The sequence below is a fragment of the Hetaerina americana genome, unplaced genomic scaffold (assembly GCF_022747635.1).
Source record: "Hetaerina americana unplaced genomic scaffold, ioHetAmer1.1.p SCAF_70, whole genome shotgun sequence".
NCBI classification, from domain to species: domain Eukaryota; kingdom Metazoa; phylum Arthropoda; class Insecta; order Odonata; family Calopterygidae; genus Hetaerina; species Hetaerina americana.
This window is the reverse complement of record NW_027287317.1, coordinates 1,790,499-1,810,926: the sequence shown is the minus strand read 5'-3', so window position 1 is coordinate 1,810,926 and position 20,428 is coordinate 1,790,499. Positions and strand designations below refer to the sequence as shown.

The window sequence follows — 20,428 nt, the reverse complement described above, 5'->3', positions numbered from 1 at the left end:
ACTGACAGATTTTAGATGCTATTTTACCTCGCGAACGATAAGGGATCAGTATAACTGTCAACGGGACCAACCGTAGAACTGACAGATTTTAGATGCTATTTTACCTCGCGAACGATAAGGGATCAGTATAACTGTCAACGGTGGCGATGACAAGAAAACATTTCTTCAGTTCGTACGTAGCCATTATTTTATCTAAGTCAGAAGTACTTATCCTTCTAACTGGCAGTCTCTCTCCAATACATAAAGAATTAAATCAATTTGCGCACGTAGGTGTTGTATTAAATTTCTTTATTTGAATTACTCAACATATTTATTAGCAACTTACTTTAAAGCAACGTTTAGCTTTGATGTTGTTGACTCAGACCTCCCGTTTCTCATTGCTCTGGTTTAGCCATCCCTTCTTCTTTCCCATGTTTTCTTCTCTCTGTCTTCGTTAATCATTTGATCCGTCCATTTGACCTCCATAATTCTCCTGCAATACCAGATTCCCAAACGCTTGAAATTTTCTTTCCTGCTGTTGTCCTCTCCCAAGTCTCGCAACCATGAACAAGATTACGCCAGTTAGTTTATGAAGAACAACCTTAACTTCAGGATTGAGATTCCGGCTGTAGGTAAAGTTTCTTTTAATAAAATGCCGTCTTAGCATGGGATATCGATAGTAAATATATTCCGCTTGCCTCTTCCAACTTTGTTGGCTCCACTTTATAAATAGCATGTCTTCCACACCACCTAGTTTTAAATTTTCATTTAATCTCTACGTTGCATTCTGGTCTTCTGCCACAAATCAATAATCCTTGCTTTATATTTGTTTCTTCAGACGGTACCTCTTAATTCCTTTCCCTAAATTAAAAAGTGTCTTCATCAGAATTCTTTCTCCCTCTCTCTCTTTCTCTGCTACTACAGCTCTGTCGCCAACAAAATACACTCGTCCTAATTCATATATCCGCGGATACGCACACCTGTAGCACTTTCTTTGATTTCATTTGTTGCTTGCTCGACGTAAATATTGGTAATACGCAGCTGAGAGTACGCGCTCGTGCTTTATTCCTCTCAAGATGGAGACACCCGAAGTAATAAATTGTAGAGACTCCTTTTTTTCCCTCGAATACTAATTGAAAGCAGCATTTTATTGTTCTCCGCTGGGAATCCAGTAGCATAAATCATCTCTTATTTATTATTACTTTCCAAAAGTACTCCCAATAGCTTAGTGTGTAATGTAAACCATATGGTAATGCAAGCCCCGATGTACACCATTAGGTACCTTGCGAATTCAATGCATCGACTGTCGGTCTTATCTACTTAAAATATCACCATTTGAGTTAGTACATGATAACGGCTACTTTCCAATCCAAAAATCGAACGCATGCTCTCACTCTCATTGAGGCTAGTAATCATGAAGTACTTTTGTTTTGTTTACATTCTCGGAGCATCTGCTTTAATCTGAGAGGTGAGGCATAACTAAATTGATCAAGTTAATTATGTTATGAATCTAATTCCAGAGAAGGCACTCGCATTCGTTGCTGAAAAAAAATTTAAAAAAATTAATTTCACGGACTTGAAAAGACGGGATTCGACTTTCGCCATTTGAATTTTCTATTTTGATCGGCAAAAAATATCAAGTTTTAAGTCTTTTGGTGAGACTTAAGTCTACTTCTTAATATGTCTCAATAGTTCTTTCGTGCAGAGACTTATAGATTTCAATGTCTTCATTTCCGGCCTACATCAAATCAACTCCACTAAAATAGTACGTAGGACCCTCGGGATTCACTCATCATATTCCTAAGTCTTTCTGTCCAATCAATATGTGTACGCTCGATATGGTACAAGGAGTATATCTCTATGAAATTCCTGCAGCATGTATTATTCCTCGGATTTCACTGAAAATTAAATGTAATTATAAAATTATTTGCTGCAAATACAATTTATTTATCAGCGGTGAACTTTGTCTTTTCACAGTTACCAAGGGAAAAAACTTCAACGTATTGCTCTAATTCTGATATGACAGCTCTTTAGACACTAACGCTTAACTTTTTAAAGATTACTTCAAGGAAATTCGGTCTAAGTTATTCCGGGCGGGTGTAATCTTATGAATATTTTATTCGAGCAGTTTGAGTTAAACCGATACGTTTACCTTGGAATATTAACAAGCAATCATATTATGTCATTAATTGAACTCAACAGATTAATTGGTTCGTTTCAGGCCAGACAAGACTAAGAAATATTGTAGTAAAACACGATGGTTGCTCAAAAGAAGAGATATAATTTTTTATTCGAACAATTTCTATGCAAAAGTTTCATTTTATGCTATGCTTTTAGCTTAATGTGTAATGCACTTGTGGTATAAGTTTCATTGATATTACTCCAGCATTGCGCCAGCGACAACCGTTAAAATTTTAACCGTTCAGTTCACTCGGGCAACGATGGCGGTAACACGCGACTCTCCCATTAAATTTTGCCTTCTTTAAACAAATAGTATTCGATGCCTATATTATGCTACATAAGACTTACAGAGTCTTTGCTTACCAATAGAACAGCTGGAAGTTTAAATTTTAAATGTATAAGGAGAGGACACATTTTCAATTTCACAATTTCACTGCTCTTATGGAAGTAAACATTTAACTTCACTGCGGCCATTGTGAAAGGAGGCCATCGAATAACGTGAAGAACCCTATCAGAAATATTGTAATTTCCATCGGGTGCCGCTCATACGTTCACAACAGAAATTTTGTGTATGAGATGCGTTTGTGCGATGTGGGTTCCGCGAAATCAACCGTTTCCTTGTGGCCATCTAGCGAAAATCAATGTGGTGTGTTCCCCATCCTCGCTATAGTCAGGCATGGGTGAACTAAACGTGTTTTGACTTACAATGGCTGCCACTGACGCAATATTGGAACCAAATCAATGAAACTTATATCTATTAAACATTAATCCAAGAATTTGCTATTAAATTAAATTTTTGCCCAATAAATAATGAGGTTCAAAAAATATGATGATTCTTAATTCAAGAGCCTAATTATACGCATAAGTGTAAGATATAAATACACAAGAGTAAGATTTTTGCTCTCGCCAAATTTTCGCTCTCATAATGTCTGCAAGTTCCCTCATCAAGAGTTGAGTCAATTGAAATTAAATTAGGTAAAATATCTTTTCTGTGATATAGTAATTGTAGAGATTCAGGGTTATATGCACGTTCCTGACTAATGCGCTAATTGACCCGTGAGGAAGCAGCTACTGACTAGCAGGTTCGAAATTATACTGGCAGATGTTTTCTTAAAGACAGAGACTACATTAAAAGTACACCCAGACACAAAATAATCTAAAAAATGAACGGTTTTGAAGCCTATGATTGAGTATATTCTATTGTTTCAGGCTTCACTTCGTGGAAGTATTTAATATCCATACTAAAAAGAAAGACTTGTACTTTTCCATAAATCTGTGGAAAAGTACAAGTCTTTCTTTTTAGTATGCCTATGATTGAGCTTGAGATGGTGATTGATGTTCATTCCGTAATTCTAGTAGATCCTCAACCCAACGTTTTTCGTTTTATAACGAATATTTCGATGGAAATTCGACTAAAATCCCTTTAATCATCTTAATGCGCAAGCATAAAGACGGAGTCAACTATGCATAGTAATATATACAGTCCTTTCAAATAAAAATTGCATCATGCACTTCCCGTAATGTAATTATAACCTTTGCTTTCTCCGTGCCCTCTGAGGGCAGAGAAGTGCAGGGTGAGAGTCCCGTTGATTAAATCTCTTTTAAGTTCAAAATCGGAGAAGAAGATATAAAAGTCTAGTTGATATATGATATGCTCGATGGAGTTTCTACAAAAATGCGTGTGTTTTTCAAAGTTTAATGCCAATGATGGATGCGATTCTTAGACTGGTTGCGTAACCTTTGTCGTGAGCTTTGAACGTTCCCTTGCACAAGAGTGCAAGGGAACGTTCATGCATCATATTCAAGATTAACGTAAAATAACTGGTGGTGTGTTGTGCGATTTTTCTCCAGCTGTTTGTCTCTACTTTTATCTTTTCATTTCCTCCTCGCGGACTAGACTTTAGACATGTTGGAAGATTTTGCATCCTCTGATGACCTTTATGGCTACGAGGTAGGAGCAGTGATCATTGATTCTAGTATATTCATTTATGGAGGGTAGTTTGAAGGGCAAGGGACTTACCAAATGTATTCCATGCAGCGTCTGTTCCTCAGTGAGGTAGCTTTAAATGCGTCTGACCCAAGTAAGGTGGAAATATGAGTGAGTGTGTCACGTTGATAAACGTTATTGAGGAAGGCAACGGGAAAACATATAAATTATTTATCACACGTAACTGTTATGGACAGAGATATGATGATATGCCCTCGCAATTACGGTGATCCGCCAACCGGGCAGGTGTCTCGTCTGGAATCGAGGGAACCAACACTTCCGCGGTCTTGCGAACTACTTTAACACTTGAATTGACAGCTGCACCAGAAAATAAACTACAGATGATGACCGAAAGGGTTGGGCCCTATAGGGGAGAAAAGAGGATTGTTGGAAGAAATCCAAATGAGGCAGGAAAGGTGGATGTGGATCATTTTCACTGGCGATGGAATGTTGGAGACTGTGATAGAGTGGAGAACGTTGGGTAAATGAGGAAGGGGAAGGAAAGGCATAGTGGAAGGAATTTTAAGGGGGGCGTTCCGTTGCGTTGAGTGAGGTGAAGCTTAGATATATAGCGGTGGTTATTCTGTGTTTCCATTCAACTCCTCCCTTGAACGATGGGCTATCATTTATGATAATAGTCTTGTAACTACTGCATAAAACATGACTCTTGCGAGCGTTTGAGTCATCCACATCAAAATCACGACCGGCCACTTCCCATTGTTTTCTTCTACTCCTTTCCGAAACAACTATCAAAATAAACATTCTGAAGCGGAATGTTCACTCGCGCAGAATTAGCACATTACGTCCTAAATTGATTTTCGCCTGGGTCTCAAATTTTAAAAAATGGAAAAAAACGATTACTTGGTGCTCATTGATTGTCTACTGAGTCTCTCAGTCTGAGTTTTTAAAGTTAGAGTTTGCTGAGTCTTAGTTTTTAAATTGAGCATATTAGTTCCCAAATTGATTTCCGTCTGAGTTTCAGTTTGAAAAAATGAAAAAGAAAACTACTTCCTGAATCCGTCGTCTCGTCCTTAGATCCCTCTTCTATTGTCTGAACTGTCAATCCAGGGCGCGGTTAGGGTTATTTCCCAAAGTTTGAAATAAATACGTCCTTTCGCACATTACAGTATCCCAGAAGGGATTTAACAGGGAGCAGGTGGAGTTAATGAAAGTATTACAGATATTAGGCGTAGGCATGGAGAATGGGTAACTAGCTCGGAACATGTGCTTGACTAAGGTTAAAGAAGAGTAGCGAAAGGGTGAATCGGAAAGGCTTGTGACGGACAGGGATATGATACAAGATTTCCTTTTAACTTCTGTGGTATACTTGATTTGCATGCTGAGGAACTATTAACATTGATATGGGAAGGCCTCGAGTCGGGATGAAAATTGGGCGGATTAATGCAGGCTAAGTGAGAAATATGGATTGAAGTTGAACCAGTTGAAAACCCAGGCATTAAGGTTATAGTAACAAAGCAATAGTATAGAGACCATCAATACTCGAAAAACTCCTTCTTATGAAAAATTACGCCTCCAAATTTACCCACGAAATCTTGCATCATGAACAGAAGGGAATAAAATTGGATACATAGAATAATTTGAAATCCTCCTACATAGAATTGAAACTGACCGTGCAGTGACCAACGAGAAGTTCTCGTACAATCACCCACAGTTTCTGCGATATACATTGTTCCATCCCCACTAAATCGAATCGGCATGCGGTACATACCACCCTCGCCTTCCCCATGGTCATAGCCCCTTCAACATTCACTCTTGACCCACTCACCTTTACTCCTACCCTACTTCTTAGGTCTAAAGAGGGTAGAAGTAGTCTTAGCCTTTCTTAATCAACAACACGAGATGATAATAGTATCCTACAAAACGCATCGAGATCCTTTTATCTGATTACCATTTTTTATTGCAGAAACAGCGCAAAATGTTTAATCCAACCTGTGACTATGTAATTAGTAATGATTATTTGTTTGAGACCATCCTAAACCTATCTTTAGTTGGTAGGAAAAAAGATATATTGTAATTAAAAATTTTAATCGACGTATCCAACATTCGAGAGCCTGTTGCTACACTACATCCATAGCACACTTTCATGAATCAGGCATACTCAATTATGGAATCAGTATTTTCTGACAGGTGTCCCACTCATGACATGCACGATTCGGAGTTCAACAGAGAAGGAACGATATTTACTTAACTCTTTCATCATTGCATGACTCTATATTCATGAGAGACGCCAGTTTCTTCAAATTCAAACCGTAGATATTAAAATCCTTAAGCAAACGAGATGATTTGGATTTCATTACATGAAAATTGTAATGTCAACCCTTGGTAAATATATTGGCATCATTCCTCAAATTAATAAAAAATATATTTCCTATGGTACACTAGAAAGTTATGCAGTATATATTCCTGTAAAGCCAGTTGTGTGAATATTGACTGGGTGTTTTCACTTTATAGAAGTGCATTTTTATTTCAATCAATAGCAGATTTAATTAATTTACGGTTTCTATGCACGTCGTTTGAGAGACCTAGGAACCTTCCTCGAATGCAGTGGAACGGTGCCTAAAAATATTGATTTTGTTGTTTTCAAATTATAAATTTTTCAAAAATCTCCTGGTAGCTGATGGCGCCGGAGAAAAACATAAATTATGCATTAAAACTGAATATTACCTGCATATGTCCCACCCTAATGCCGGATCGGCGTCGGCAATGTGGGCATATTGCTCCACAGGCCGTCGTTCTATTGGGTGTGTGTCACTCAATAAACACACTATGTGCTTTCTCTCCTCACAGAGCTTCTCGAGGAATGGACTTCCTCCGACAAGGAAGATGAGGTCGAGGAGGTTAAGGCGAAGGAGGCCCCTAAGACTCCGGGATCGTCCGAAGGCGACATCGTGGAGACGGACACCAATACGACTTTCAGCGTCAAGTACATGGGCAGCAGTATCGTGGAAAGTCCTAAGGGAGAATCTTCCACTGCTAATGCCATCAAGGCAGTTATCGCATTGGTGAGAGGGAGTGCTGTAGTGGTCATGAGTCGGTCGGCAGACGTCTCGACGAGCTGCGTTGAGAGACGATAATTTCCGCCAATTCCATGTGTATTTCCGAATTCTTTTTCATCAATGACCCTGCGGAACTCTAATTAAAGATACGATTTCAAGCATCCGGTTTTACGCATCGTTTACCACTGGCCATCATGCCTGCGGCATCTCCATGCTGAAACAGGTGACGAAGATGACCCGTATGCCGTGCGTTTTATGGGAATTGAAAAAAATGACAGACAGAGAGCGTAGGGTATCACAGCCGTACTGAGTTGAGAGATGGGAACCTTGTGCCGCGCTGCAACCTGCGGCGGCGATCTGCGTCTCGATTGGCTTTACTACCTGATGCGGCGAAATCTGATGCATAAAAATATAAATGTTGCACCTGATAGCTTCCTGGATTATTTTTGCAGTAATTTCCGACATATGGTCACGACAGTCACAAAATCCTCTCCACCTTTCCTTCACCCTTGTAGTGACTTTTCATAGAATCGTGATGTATTTGTTAAACGCATTTGAAAAGGTTTGATAAGAAAATGGAGTTGATGGTAAGGATCTTAAAAAAAGTTGGAAGGAAACGACTATTGAAAAAAACTAATATAGTGCATAGTTTTTAACGCTTCCGAAACTTGGTCGAAGGGGCCAGAGAATTAAAGCTAAGAATTAAGGATTTTGAAATGTTACTGCGGGGGGAAACGAAATAAGGAAGATTACGGAAAGGAAAATAAAGAACGGAGTGTTAAGCACTGTAAGGAGAGACAGATTTTTTTCGGGAATTTCTTAGAAGGCAGAACAAGTAATAGGAGACTGATAGGCAGTGTGATGTTGAAGACTGCGATTGAGGAGAAAATATTGGGTAAGGAAGGTAGAAACAGGAAAAGAATAAGCATTTGGGGTGATTAGAGGAGATAGAAAGTATGCAGGGATAAAAAATGAATTATTTTAGTGTTTCTAAGTTAAATAGGATATATAGATTCATTTTAAACATTAAATAGAAGTAAAGCACAGATAAGTGTCTTTGTTTATTGAAATCGTACCCTAAATCGGTGGGTTGCCCTTGAAAGCACGTGGCGTGAACAATATATTTCCCCTCGAGTTGTACGCTGTGAGCCCCTCAGGATAGACGCAAGTGCCGACATTACCGATTGAATGGTCTTTCTTTTACCGATGCTTGCTGTGAATTGGTTCTTGGATAAAATTAGAATTCAATTTGATGCTTAAAAGGTTTATGCATTGTTCACAAACTCTGTGATACTATTCACAGGAAATTTCAATCTTTCAGACATTGGTACTTCGGGTATTTTATTTGGCATGTATTTTGCATTATTCTGATAACAGCACTTCGGCCTTTTACATCGGACTTTAAACAATGATATAACAATATTACAATGACATACACCCAAGCCCTAGGCGTAGGAAAAACCACCTAAGCGGGAATCGAATCCGCGGCCTCTGGGTTGGCAGGCGAGGAAGTTACCCTTCCAACACCGGGGTCGGCAACAGGTATGTACTGTTAGCACTTGAAAGTTGAAACTCCATTGCGTACGACTCTTTTGGCCCCGAAACATAAAGGAAACTGATATGGCTGAAAAAGTACTGCTACTTTGGTTCTTATACATTGTTAATGTATGGAAAAATAATCACCTCAATTTCCTAGACATTTGTCCTTCGTAAATGAGAGGAATAGAGACGTTTAAGATATTAAGGCCAAGAGAGCGATCATTGCTTGCTGAATCCTTTAATTAGTAATATGGCAAAAAAAGATCAAAATATAAGATAATCGATTGGTAGACCAACATCGACTTCTGAAATATTTAGAAAATGCTAGCAAACTGTCAAGATGGTGCCTATTTAATGATCGTCAAATTAATAATATTATTCGAGAATAACACAATAGTTAAAAGGAAATGAGGTTACTTACGCTTTAAATTAATGCACAGCAAGTTTATCGGGCTAATAAGTAGGTGTGAGGAGTATGGATAGGGTAAAAGGACAGATTCTTGTAATATTACTGTGAAATTTGTGGAGAGCGTATCTACTTGGGATGTAAAGATTTTTTGTGTGATCAATGCTTCAACAACTCCTGCTGCAGCATAATTACTACTTTATCCTTTTGTGACAACAGATGTTTATAACCAGAAAATTTCTCTTATTCGCAAAAAAAAATAAACTTGAGAATTTCATTTAGAATTGGAAATTATTATTAAAATGAGATATTGGATGTTATTCTGCTCAAGGAATTTCAGAACTTATTGAAAATAAAAATTTTCTCGTTTGTATGAATTAAAAAAAATCGTTTCATTGAATTTCAATTATTTGAAATATTAAACAGAGTTTCCGATGATTTGCGACCCGTAGATGGAAGATTTTTATTGGAGCCATTTGAGAGAGCAATATCGAGAAATCAGTCTATCAATATAATTAGAGTGATTCGTATTTCACTGAGAAGGGATTAAATCGGATAAAAATCGTCTAATAACCACGTAATTAAATACCAAGAATGACTGATTTGTTTTTATATTAAATTTACCGATAATATAAATGTAGTATGGATTTCATCAAGATTCCCGAAGTTGGCGGATGTAAGTAGACAAGAGTTCCGAGATGGAAGGGGGGCTCGCAATGGATTGTAAAATATTGATTAGATGAATATACCTTTAGTAATCATGATTGATCAAAACTTCCTTCGAATTGATTTCGCCAACTAAGTAGATCTGCATTGAATTGTTGGTCTAATGATTCTAAGTGAACTTTTTTATTGTCGACCAAACACCGAGGATGGTGTTTTTGTGTCATCAATTTCTCGCATTTCCACACTTCTTTCTACGAACTGTTTGGAGAAAGAAGTAAGAAAGTCATTCTTGTTAGAGAACTAAGTGCGCGAGAAAAACTTGTATTTTACCAATTTACTATAGTTGTAATTTCTTTACATCACAAAGATAGAGTCAATATATAATTAATTATATATTCAGCTCCAAGTAATTTTGTGGAATCTTATGCTGCTCAATTTCGGATCTTTGATGAATTTCCTTTATAAAAGCATCAAATTGAAATCAGAGAACTATGTTCTTCTAACGGCTTTAACCAGGTGGATGTCATAATTTTTAATGCAGGTTATCAATCTAAAATTTGATTTGAGCGGCCCCCAAATATATCCTATCCCCTCTCCCGATCTCTTCGCATTTCCTGCACCCACGACTTCCACCACTCGTCTTCTCTTCCACCACTTAGCCTTCCTCTGCAATTTCAGATTTCTGTAATTTATTCAATTATCTTCTTTGGTAAGTGAAATTTTATCATTCCAATGGTCAGTCCGTCTATTTAAACTGAATCAATATTTTGTGAGAACAAATTAACATCTTATAAATCTGACTTGTTCTCTACTGCTGATGTTGTCCACATTTTCCGACCATAAAAGAATGAGCTCCATACGCCATGTATATATTTTAATGGATCGTCTCCGGATATCCTGGCTTGTGCGAATTATCTTTGGCACCTGTATTTTCTTGTGGGAACCCTTATTTTCATTCCCATATTTCAGCTTCGAATCTCCTCTTAGCTTCCTTTTCCTTCTTTAGCGACCATACTCCCTTACTACGAGTAGTGAAATTTACTGGGATAGAAAAACAATTATTTTTTAGTTGAACGTCAATTGACTCATTGTTTCTTTGTGTTAAGAGGCGGAAATCTCTCGATAGCAGCCAGCATGTATGGTACAAGAGGCACAGGATTTCGTTGAGTAGAACTAAACGTGAGGATTCTGACTCAAGTTCGATAGGTGACTCTGGATACTCTCATCAAAAATCCACACGGCTCGAATCTCTAATTAATAGATTCTAGCATAAAGCTGCATGCAGTAGGAAGATGGGGACACTTTTCCCTGAGCGTTTGAAATTAGCACGCCCTCGGATGAACACGGAATCTGAGTTGACCTCTATCAATACCGTGCAGCCAACCTTTGGGTAGAAGGACGCGTTTGTGGTGAAGAGGAAAATTTAATTTCGGTGACCAGCAGTAATTAAGCTAATGCAGGAATATACCTGTGGCGTTTCATTGAATGAAGAACAAACTTCCGTGCCAAAGCCGTGATAGGACTTTTAGTGTAAATCTGTCACCACGGACATACGTACCATCGCTATGCAAACACATGCCTGCATGACGATTTTGAAAAATCAACTGTATTATTTTCGAACACCCATGTTGTAAACGGAAGGAAAACTTGAAAATACGTTAATGAATTAGCGTTACATCAGTGTTAATGTGTATGGAGGAACTCTTTGTGATGTCATTTATGAAAATCTCGGGGGTAAATATTTTCCCAAGAACGTGCATCCTCGAATAAACAGTTGGATGATTTTTCAGCCTACCAACTGAAAGTGTCAGTGATATGTACGAATGGAATCTTTGACTCTGTGTACTATGCCACACTGATCGTCGCTATATTCGTTGGAACACTATCAATCATTAGAGAGAAATTCTTTATGCGTAGGTTGCTAGAAGAAACATATTATTACTCAGGTTATCTCCTTAGTGGCATTGATTCTTGTTGACAGTTTTTCATTTCTTTCAAAGAGTGAAACGTTTTCCCGTTCATAGAATCAGAATCACCCTGCTATTCCCGAGGTAAATGTTTTATCATACTGATCTGGGACTAAATTGTTCGAATCAAAAACCGGCGGGAGGAAAATTTCTGAGTCATCTAAGAAACCGACCAAGGGCGAGTGATTATCATTTTTTGTTCTTTTGTTTCCTCAAGTATTTTATTTGCAAAATATTTATCATCCGTTACTTTTTTGCACGAGTCTCGATAACGTCGACCCTTAGTTGCACACGCTCCACGATATTCCTGGATAAATGTTTACAACCGGTGCTAAACATAGTTATGGAGACTACTCACGAATGTGCCACGTAGTTTTCTTAAGCACGAAACTGAATTGACCCCGAGAACCGACGGAAGAATGAGTCTGTAATAATCATGCATGGGGACGTGTCCATCAAGATGATATAAATTTACCAACGAAATGGGATATACTACTCTTTAAACATGAATTTCGGTCTTTTCGCCCTCCATGGTAACATTAGAACTTTATTAATATCAATAAACATTCATTTCATACTAGTTAAGTCGTATTTTCACCGATTTCCTGTCTACCTAATCTTCGACATACGCTAAAATGAGGTATAACTTATTTATTTTGAGGTGAATAAAGTCCTATTGAGCGTAAATTACCATTGAATACATATTTACACGGTTATCTGACAAATTTTCGAATGATGTGAACAACAGGCGAGTTTTGATAGTCGCAGTGAGAGATTTAAAAAATCGCTTTCGGCGAAACTTTATATTTCCACCTAATTAAACCGCAAAGGATACGGAGTTCGAAAAATACAAAGCTTTCTGTTGAACGTTAAAATGAAAAAATTACCGATACCGAATTAAAATGTAGGTCATAATTTATTTTTCCTGAACGAGACATGAGAGAAAATGGGAATTCTTCGGTCCAAAATATGTCATTTAAATATTGTTTCGTGCTTAAGCACAGCGTGAAAAACGGTTTGACGACATCATTCTGGGTAGTTCATTGTTTGATGAAGAACTGAGAACATAAGACTGAAAGACTCAGGAATGGTCTTCTGAAATTTATCGACTTGCATCAGTTGCACAGTTAAGCCCTCATGGGAACAAAATATTTTAAAAATATAATTGAATATCATAGCTTATTAGCAGTACTTGAAATTGTTTAGTACTTGCCAGCTTGTTTATGATCTGCCGGTTCCAAACATTTTCCATTGCAGACTTCCATGGGACTTCCTAGAAAAGTAAAATCAATCGGCTCAAAGTACCTGGGTTGAGACCTTGCCTTGTGCACACAAATATTTTCCTTGCTATACATATTCAAGAGCATGACTGTCTTTTAAATAAAGTGAGTGACCTGACCTTTGTGCCGGAAGGAAAATCTATCTTCTAAAATTCCTCCAAATTGTATGTTTTCCCGCTCAATACCATTATTTCTGCCGTACCCATTTCGCCTTTCAGGCCAACTGGCAATGTACTTTTTTTCTGCTATATATTCTTTCTTTTCCTTATTTCTTTGGAACAGTGTTCATCTAACAGCGGAGTTCTACGGGATGCGGCAGCATTACTTGCTGATTTTAAGGGAATGCCCTATTCAAATCAGCAAATTATGCTGCCGCACCCTGTATCAAGTTATTCTCTGCTTTCGAACTTTAAATCGCCATTTTACCAATCAAATTTAAGCATTTTATTTGCAAACTGGGATTCAATGATATCCATAATAATAAATCTTCCCTCAGTGAACTCTTATTTCATGAGATATGTTATTTGGTTAATTCTGTCTCAGTGGCATGTTGACAACAATCTATATTCATGGGACGAAACCAACTGACGAGTTATTTCACACTATGGAAAGGATAAATTAAGTTTCTTACGGCCTTTCTTTAGACTGATCAGAATAAATTAAATTTCCTTAGGCCGTAAAGGGTCACGTACCCTTTATGTCTAATGGGAATATTATTTCACTGCAACCCACCGTTCTACTACAATGCATGTTCATGTCCTAGCGCGGTCTTCTTTCTAGACAGTTCCGTCGAAAACCCACTCTAATGATCACTGCTACCATTTCCCTTTATAAACTAGGGATGAAATGTTCTTTAGTATCTGCAGGGCAGGGTATGTAGCTTATTATGGACAAAATGGAATCAAGGGTGCATCCGAGGACTCTACGCTTGCTTTTCTCCTGAAATATGTACATACGATAATGGTTTGGAAGGGCAAAATAGGATGAGGGGCCCCTCCGGCCTTGCTTCTGTCACTGTACGATTACGCACTGAGAGTCAGCGATTTTCAACTCGCGCAACATCCACACGAATGGTATTTTTATGAACGATCTATTTCCAGACTTCCTATGCGATGCGCTTCTGACGTGAGTCATGTTGCAACAGAAAAGGAATCCTTAAATAAAATTAAGTATAATTATTCTTCATTATTCAGTGTATAAATAGGATAATCTGTTTAAATTTGGAATACTTTGGTGCATGTTTGTTTCCGATGCAAGAATAATAACACTTAACTACTTCTAATATCAATGGAAGCATGATCTTACCCCAAAAGTTTAATAAAATAATACTCTCATTTTTTTTGCTCAACGTAGCTAATTGCCTTGCACAAATTAAGGCAATGCTTATCATCATAACCCTTTTTCAACCCAGTTTGCATTATCGCTCCAACGATGCACGCTTTGATCACTGGTAATCAGTCGAGCCAAGAGGCTCGCTTCAGCCGTCGGCTATGGCGATATCTGTTGACGGCTGGTCGAACTAACTAAGATTCCGAGAACTATTTTAGTGGAAATTAAAGAGAAAATGCTCAAGTTATTTTGGGGAGGACATTGAACCAGATTTTTCGCCTTCGTGTCCCGATTACTTCCTCGATTATCACATTTCGAATATACGTATATTTTCCTCTGTAAATGTCTCAAGAAAATGCCTGGGTTATTCGATTTCACCTTTTTTGATACTTACACCAGAGTACTTTTCTTACCCAGTAATGTGTAAAAAAATCACATGAGCGTTTCTTTGCGATACGATGTAAATAGGGTGCGACACTGAAAATGACTTATGATAAGAGGACATTCTCCTTTTCTATAGAGAAACGTTCATTTTCTTTTAAGTGACACACAAAATGCCGATTAATTAAAATAAAATTCAAATACACTAAATAACTTTTACCCAATGTTTCAATTGGTTCTATTTTAGGTTTAGATAAAGCATATCCCTTCAAGCATACACTATACAGGTATTACAGCACATAAATGTACATTCCCTAACAAAATGAACAATGGTAATCCCAAAATAATTGGTAATTTTACTGTATAATTGAATGAAATTACTCGTTAAGCTTTTTTAGCATTAAAATAAAGATTAATTGATTACTAGTATCAAGTCATAAGAATTTTACTGAATTACAGCTAGGCAATCAGTCATAACCCTCCCCATGGACTACGACCTTGGTGTGAGGGGGAAGGGCTTGTGCGTTCCGATGACTCTTAGAGCTGTGCTGGAAGAAGCAATAAAATTTACTTCTGGTAGAGTGATCTATTCCAGATAGGTCGACGGATAAGAGTTAGGCAAAAGGAGTCCAAGCAGCGTCTATAAGAGGTATGGGAGAAGCATATGGAGGAGCTATGTGGTGAAGACGCATGGCCAGTAAGCTTGAATATAAAAAGAGAAAACGACGAAATGAGGATAACTTGGGTCCAGGAAAACTTGACAACGAAATAGAAAGGGAATTCAGGGGAATTAAATCAAATAAAGCCTTGTGGGTTGACAATATTCCCGCGGAACAAATTAAAGGTTGAAGGGTTTAGGAAAACGAGAGAGAATAATTTTTTATGAGCTAATTCGTAGCATTTATAAGGCAGGAATTATACCGGAGGATTTCGTCGGGAAAGTGTCAGTCCTTATCCCGAGAAAGGGAAAGGCTGCCACATGTGAGGACAGCAGAACAATAGGTTTGATTTCGCACGCAGTTTAAGTGGTTCTCAAATCATTAATAAGAGGATGAAAAGCAAGGCAAATGATTACTTAGGGGATGATCAGTCTGGGTTCAGGAAGAAAGGATAAAACAGGAATGGAAATTTACTAGCTATTGAGTGAGTGATGTCATAATAGTTATTAGGTATGGCCTATAGGAAACGATTAAGGAGGGATTAATAGAGAAGAAAATAGAACACAATCAGGATGTTTTTTAGAGTGAACTGTCAGGATATAGAGTGAATGGGTAAAATTAAAGGATACTTGACAGTAAAAAAGTAGTAGAATAGAGAGATAGGAGTATTATCTGCAACCTGTACATGTCTCAGCCTGCTCAGGTGAGAGTAATGGATGGAGGGTCCAGATGAGCAGTGTTAGGAATAGATGTAAGGTAGTGGTGTCCGTCATCACCGATCCCTTTCGACGTATATGTGAAGGAAGTGGTTAAAGCGGCATGGGAAAAACTGGGGATGGGAATGCAAATTGGGCGAGAATTCATACAATCAGTTAGGTTCGCTGATGAACAAGCTGTACAAGTTTGTCGGTCAGCCAAGGGGTTGCCAGCTCTACTGAGTGAATTGCAAACAATGATTATCGCTTTAAAAAGTCAGTGTAATAGCATGGGATGAGAGTAAATGTAAAAAAAACACTGATAAAGTGAATTTTGAGGATTAGAGAGGATAATTTAAATATTTCGTGTAAAATAGGAGTTCATAAGCTGGAGCAGACGGAACAGTTTACCTATCTTGGAAGTGTTTTGACAATTCGTAAAATTAGTTAGGTTTGCTGATGACCAAGCTCTAGTTTGTCAGACAGCTAAGGGGTTGCAAGCATTGCTGAGTGAATGGGAAATTCAATGTGATAGATATGGGATGAGAATCAATATAAATATAACAAAGGTCATGCGATTTTCCAGAAAGACAATGGTTAAGGTTAGGAGGGCAAAACCTAGAGCAGGTGGAACAGTTTACGTATCTTGGAAGTGTTTTCGACCGAAATGGTCAAATTTGTAGGGACATAAGGAGAAGAATTGCACTTGGCAAAGAGTCTTTCACGAGAAGGAGGGAATTGATGACAGGGACGCTGAGTAAGGATGTTAAGAAAAGGGCCGAGAAAAATATGGAGCGTGGTATTTTACGGCGCGGAAGTCCTATTGTTGAAACGAAATGATAGGCACAGATTAGAGAATCATGATGTGCTAGTGTGGAGAAGGATGGAAAAGGTTAAGGGGAGAAAGGAACGCAAACGAGGAAGTTCTGTGCATGGCGATTTTATTTGAGAGGGGATTTTATGAAGAAATCCAACGGAGGCAGGAAATATGGAAGCAGGGCGTTTTAATTGGCTGTGGGGTTTTGAAAACTGTGATAGATGGAAGAACGTTAGGAAAGCGAGGAAGAATTAGGAAAGGGCTAGGCATGTAAGACGGAATGAAGTGAGAAAGGTACAATGAGGAATTGAAGAAGGGTTTAGCGTATTTTCGGGGATCAGGTTACGCTTTGTTACTTGAAGCAGAGGGATACATGGTTGTGTCGTCTGAGTATTTCCAAAACCTACCTTAAACGGTAGAATACCGATAATAATAATCAATTATACGGACAAGTGTCTTTCACCAAAAATCCTTTGGACATATTTTTCACTTTCACATCCATAAATATTTACGAGCGGGCCTTGGAAAAAACCAACATTCAGGGAAAAATACGGGCACGCCTAGCTGTACAGATGAATATGGAAAAAGCTGCAAATATGGAAATTAAGATTAGGTATTCATTCGTAGGAAGTAAAATTTAAATTGGAATTCTTTGGATGTAGAATACTTAGAGCTAATAATTAAATGAAGTTCTATTGCTTTACATCCAAAAATAAATAGAAAATAATATTCTGTTGGATTTTTCAGAAAAAAAAGTCTGATCTAATGATTTAGACCGACTGCTGCTGAAAAAATACACCCTTTTACCAATTATAAATAATTCATTTTCTTTTTAAACTAATCTAAAAAGGCTTAAATTTCAGCAATAAATATTTCAGTATTTAATAAGATGCGCTAAATAATACATGTTCGTACTATTATTTTTTCTGTATATACACATTGAAACTTAATTTTTCGTTGGTTGTGCTATTGAAGTCAACAGTTAAATGCCAATAATTTAATTTATGTTAATCGGATTTATGAATATAATAGCTGATGCTCAGCTTACTCAGCAACTCTATTTTCTTGTTCCTTCAGTCAAAGATAAGCGGCAAGAAACTACGCCGCGTGATTCTGAGCATCACCCTTCGAGGAATTAAAGTGGTTGATAGTGCAACCAATGAAGTTCAATTTGACATCTCCATTTACAGGTATTATTTAAATGATTATTTTTTATGCTATTTTCAATTTGTGATAGATTTAACACTTTAAAATAAGTACACCTACATACATGTATGCATATTCATTTTCAATGATTTATCTGTTAAGAGACAAAAACTGACATCTTTGCTCATAACACGATTGTTGCCAATTATTCTTAAGTTTTGAATAAACTTGTTTTTCTTCCTCAAGGTTTACTAAATATATTTTTATGATTATTGAATTCACCCTGAGCTAAAGATGACATCATTTCGCACATTCTGAAGAATCATTTGTGTTAAAATACATACTTTCATTAAATATATTTAGAAACATAATAGAAGGGAATATTAAAGGGAAGATCCAGCAAGGAAGCCCAAGAGGCCAGCCGGTGCATAAAAGAATTTAAGAAGGGCGTAAAGCAGGAAAGCTATTAGGGGGTGAGGGTATTAATACTAAATAGAGAAGAATGGAGGGCTGTAATAAACCAATCTTAGGATTGTAATACTAATGATGACAAAATATATTATCTTAAATAATTCAACTGTCGATGACAATTTCCTAGATCTAGAGATTCGTTTAAAGTATTTTAGATAATTAAAAATTAAATTGGGAAAAATATTATTTTAAAATTATTTTTAAAAGCCATCGAAATATTTAATGAAGAAATTGAGCCAACCTTCGGCGATTCCAATCATCGAAGTATAAGATATTTATTTACTTTATACTACATTAACATAGTGCTCGCCTTTCCCTTTAGTATTCCCTAATATTTTCACAGAATTTCCTACTGCTCTGCGGATGCAGCATTCAACCATGTGTTTGCTTTCATCGCAACTAATGACAATGAGACCATGGAATGCCACGCGTTTCTCTGCCGCAAAAGGAAGCTGGTGAGCAATTTCATATGTATTTTCTTTCAATATATTAGTCTATTAAAGAATTCCGAGATCCTCAATGTGGGAGGGTAAGGCGGTGGCTTTGTGTGGCATTAAATTAGCTCAGAACAATTTATGAAAGAGGAATTAACGTTTTCACGTAGAGGAAAATTACCATCAGATGTGAAACCGACTTGAGCAAATTTATTTCCTTAACAAATTCAGAGAAACTGCGGGAGATGCGGGAACAATAACTATGAACGGAGTCCTCTGCTAATATCAAAGGAAATGATTTTTACGCAACAAAATTTTTGCATTTTATTTCTTTACATTCAAATACCACGATTTGGGATGTATTAGCCTTCTTGCTAAATTCCATTAGCGTTTCTTCATTTGAAAAATTGCACTCTAATTGCAAGTGAAATTCCGAAGAGACAATTGTTCGTCTTAATTATCATGCGTACCACAAAGTGGAAGTCTTCGTATTATATTAGAAGAGTCAAAACCTCCATTTAATAGAGAATTAACGAAGGAATTAAAAAATCTACTGTTTATAATTGAGTTATCTTTTTGATATCTTTAGACTATTTTAATGTTATATTTAATTTTTAGTTGCCTTTTTTCTTGTTTTTGCGCCATTGTGAAGCCGAATTTTCCCTTAATTTAAATATATTTTTTCCAGGGAGGAAATTATTATAAGGAACTAAATACTATAGCTATGAATTTTCATAATATAAAGTTTCCTTTCTTGAGTTTTCAGAAAACATAAGGTTTCACCTCCATCGCACAGGCTGGAGACTTGGTACGGGGTCAACAATTCGGTAATCGTGCTCGGCAACGTCGGGGACGTGGTCGACCTGTGGTGGGTTCACGTGCACGAAGCAGATGAAAGGGTCAAATTAAGACGGCCTTCAGCTGAAAGTGCACTCCATTTTGCACTGCTGCCTGGCTTTAAAAAAAATATGTGCGTGTATGTGTGTATATATATATATATATATATATATATATATATATATATATATATATATGTATATATATATATATGTATATATATATATATATATACATACACACACACACATTCAAACACGAAATCCTGCCAAACGGCGAACGAATACTCATTCACATGGAAATAGATACAAAGAAAAGGGATAGGAACACGTATAAAGGACAAAAACAGTAGAGGTAGGGAAGGCGGAGTTAAGCAGATCACAAGTGCAAAAATATTTCCTAGACCGGGACTTGAACTCCGGATCTTTCCACTTGCCGGGCGGATGCTCTAACCACTTGAGCTATCCAAGCGTCGTTCCTGCCTCTCATTTTCCAATTTGTGGCGATTTAAGGTGGAAGATACGGTAAAATGGAATATGAGATCGATGTAATTCTTCTCAGCTGCCTTATGGCTAAGGAATAGTTCCATAAGATCTAGCATTTAAAGTCCTCTACGACTAGATCACAGCGGGCGCCA

General features: G+C 37.3%; 1 protein-coding gene across 1 annotated transcript in view; it reads left to right on the top strand.

Moving 5' to 3' along the window:
• LOC139697231 (low density lipoprotein receptor adapter protein 1-like) overlaps positions 1-20,428 on the top strand; it is a 115,168-nt gene that overhangs the window by 79,548 nt on the left and 15,192 nt on the right. The window contains exons 2-4 of the mRNA XM_071595901.1: positions 6,956-7,170; positions 17,981-18,093; positions 18,864-18,975. Of these exons, the coding sequence (XP_071452002.1) occupies positions 6,956-7,170; positions 17,981-18,093; positions 18,864-18,975 (440 nt within the window). The remainder of the gene's footprint in view (positions 1-6,955; positions 7,171-17,980; positions 18,094-18,863; positions 18,976-20,428) is intronic.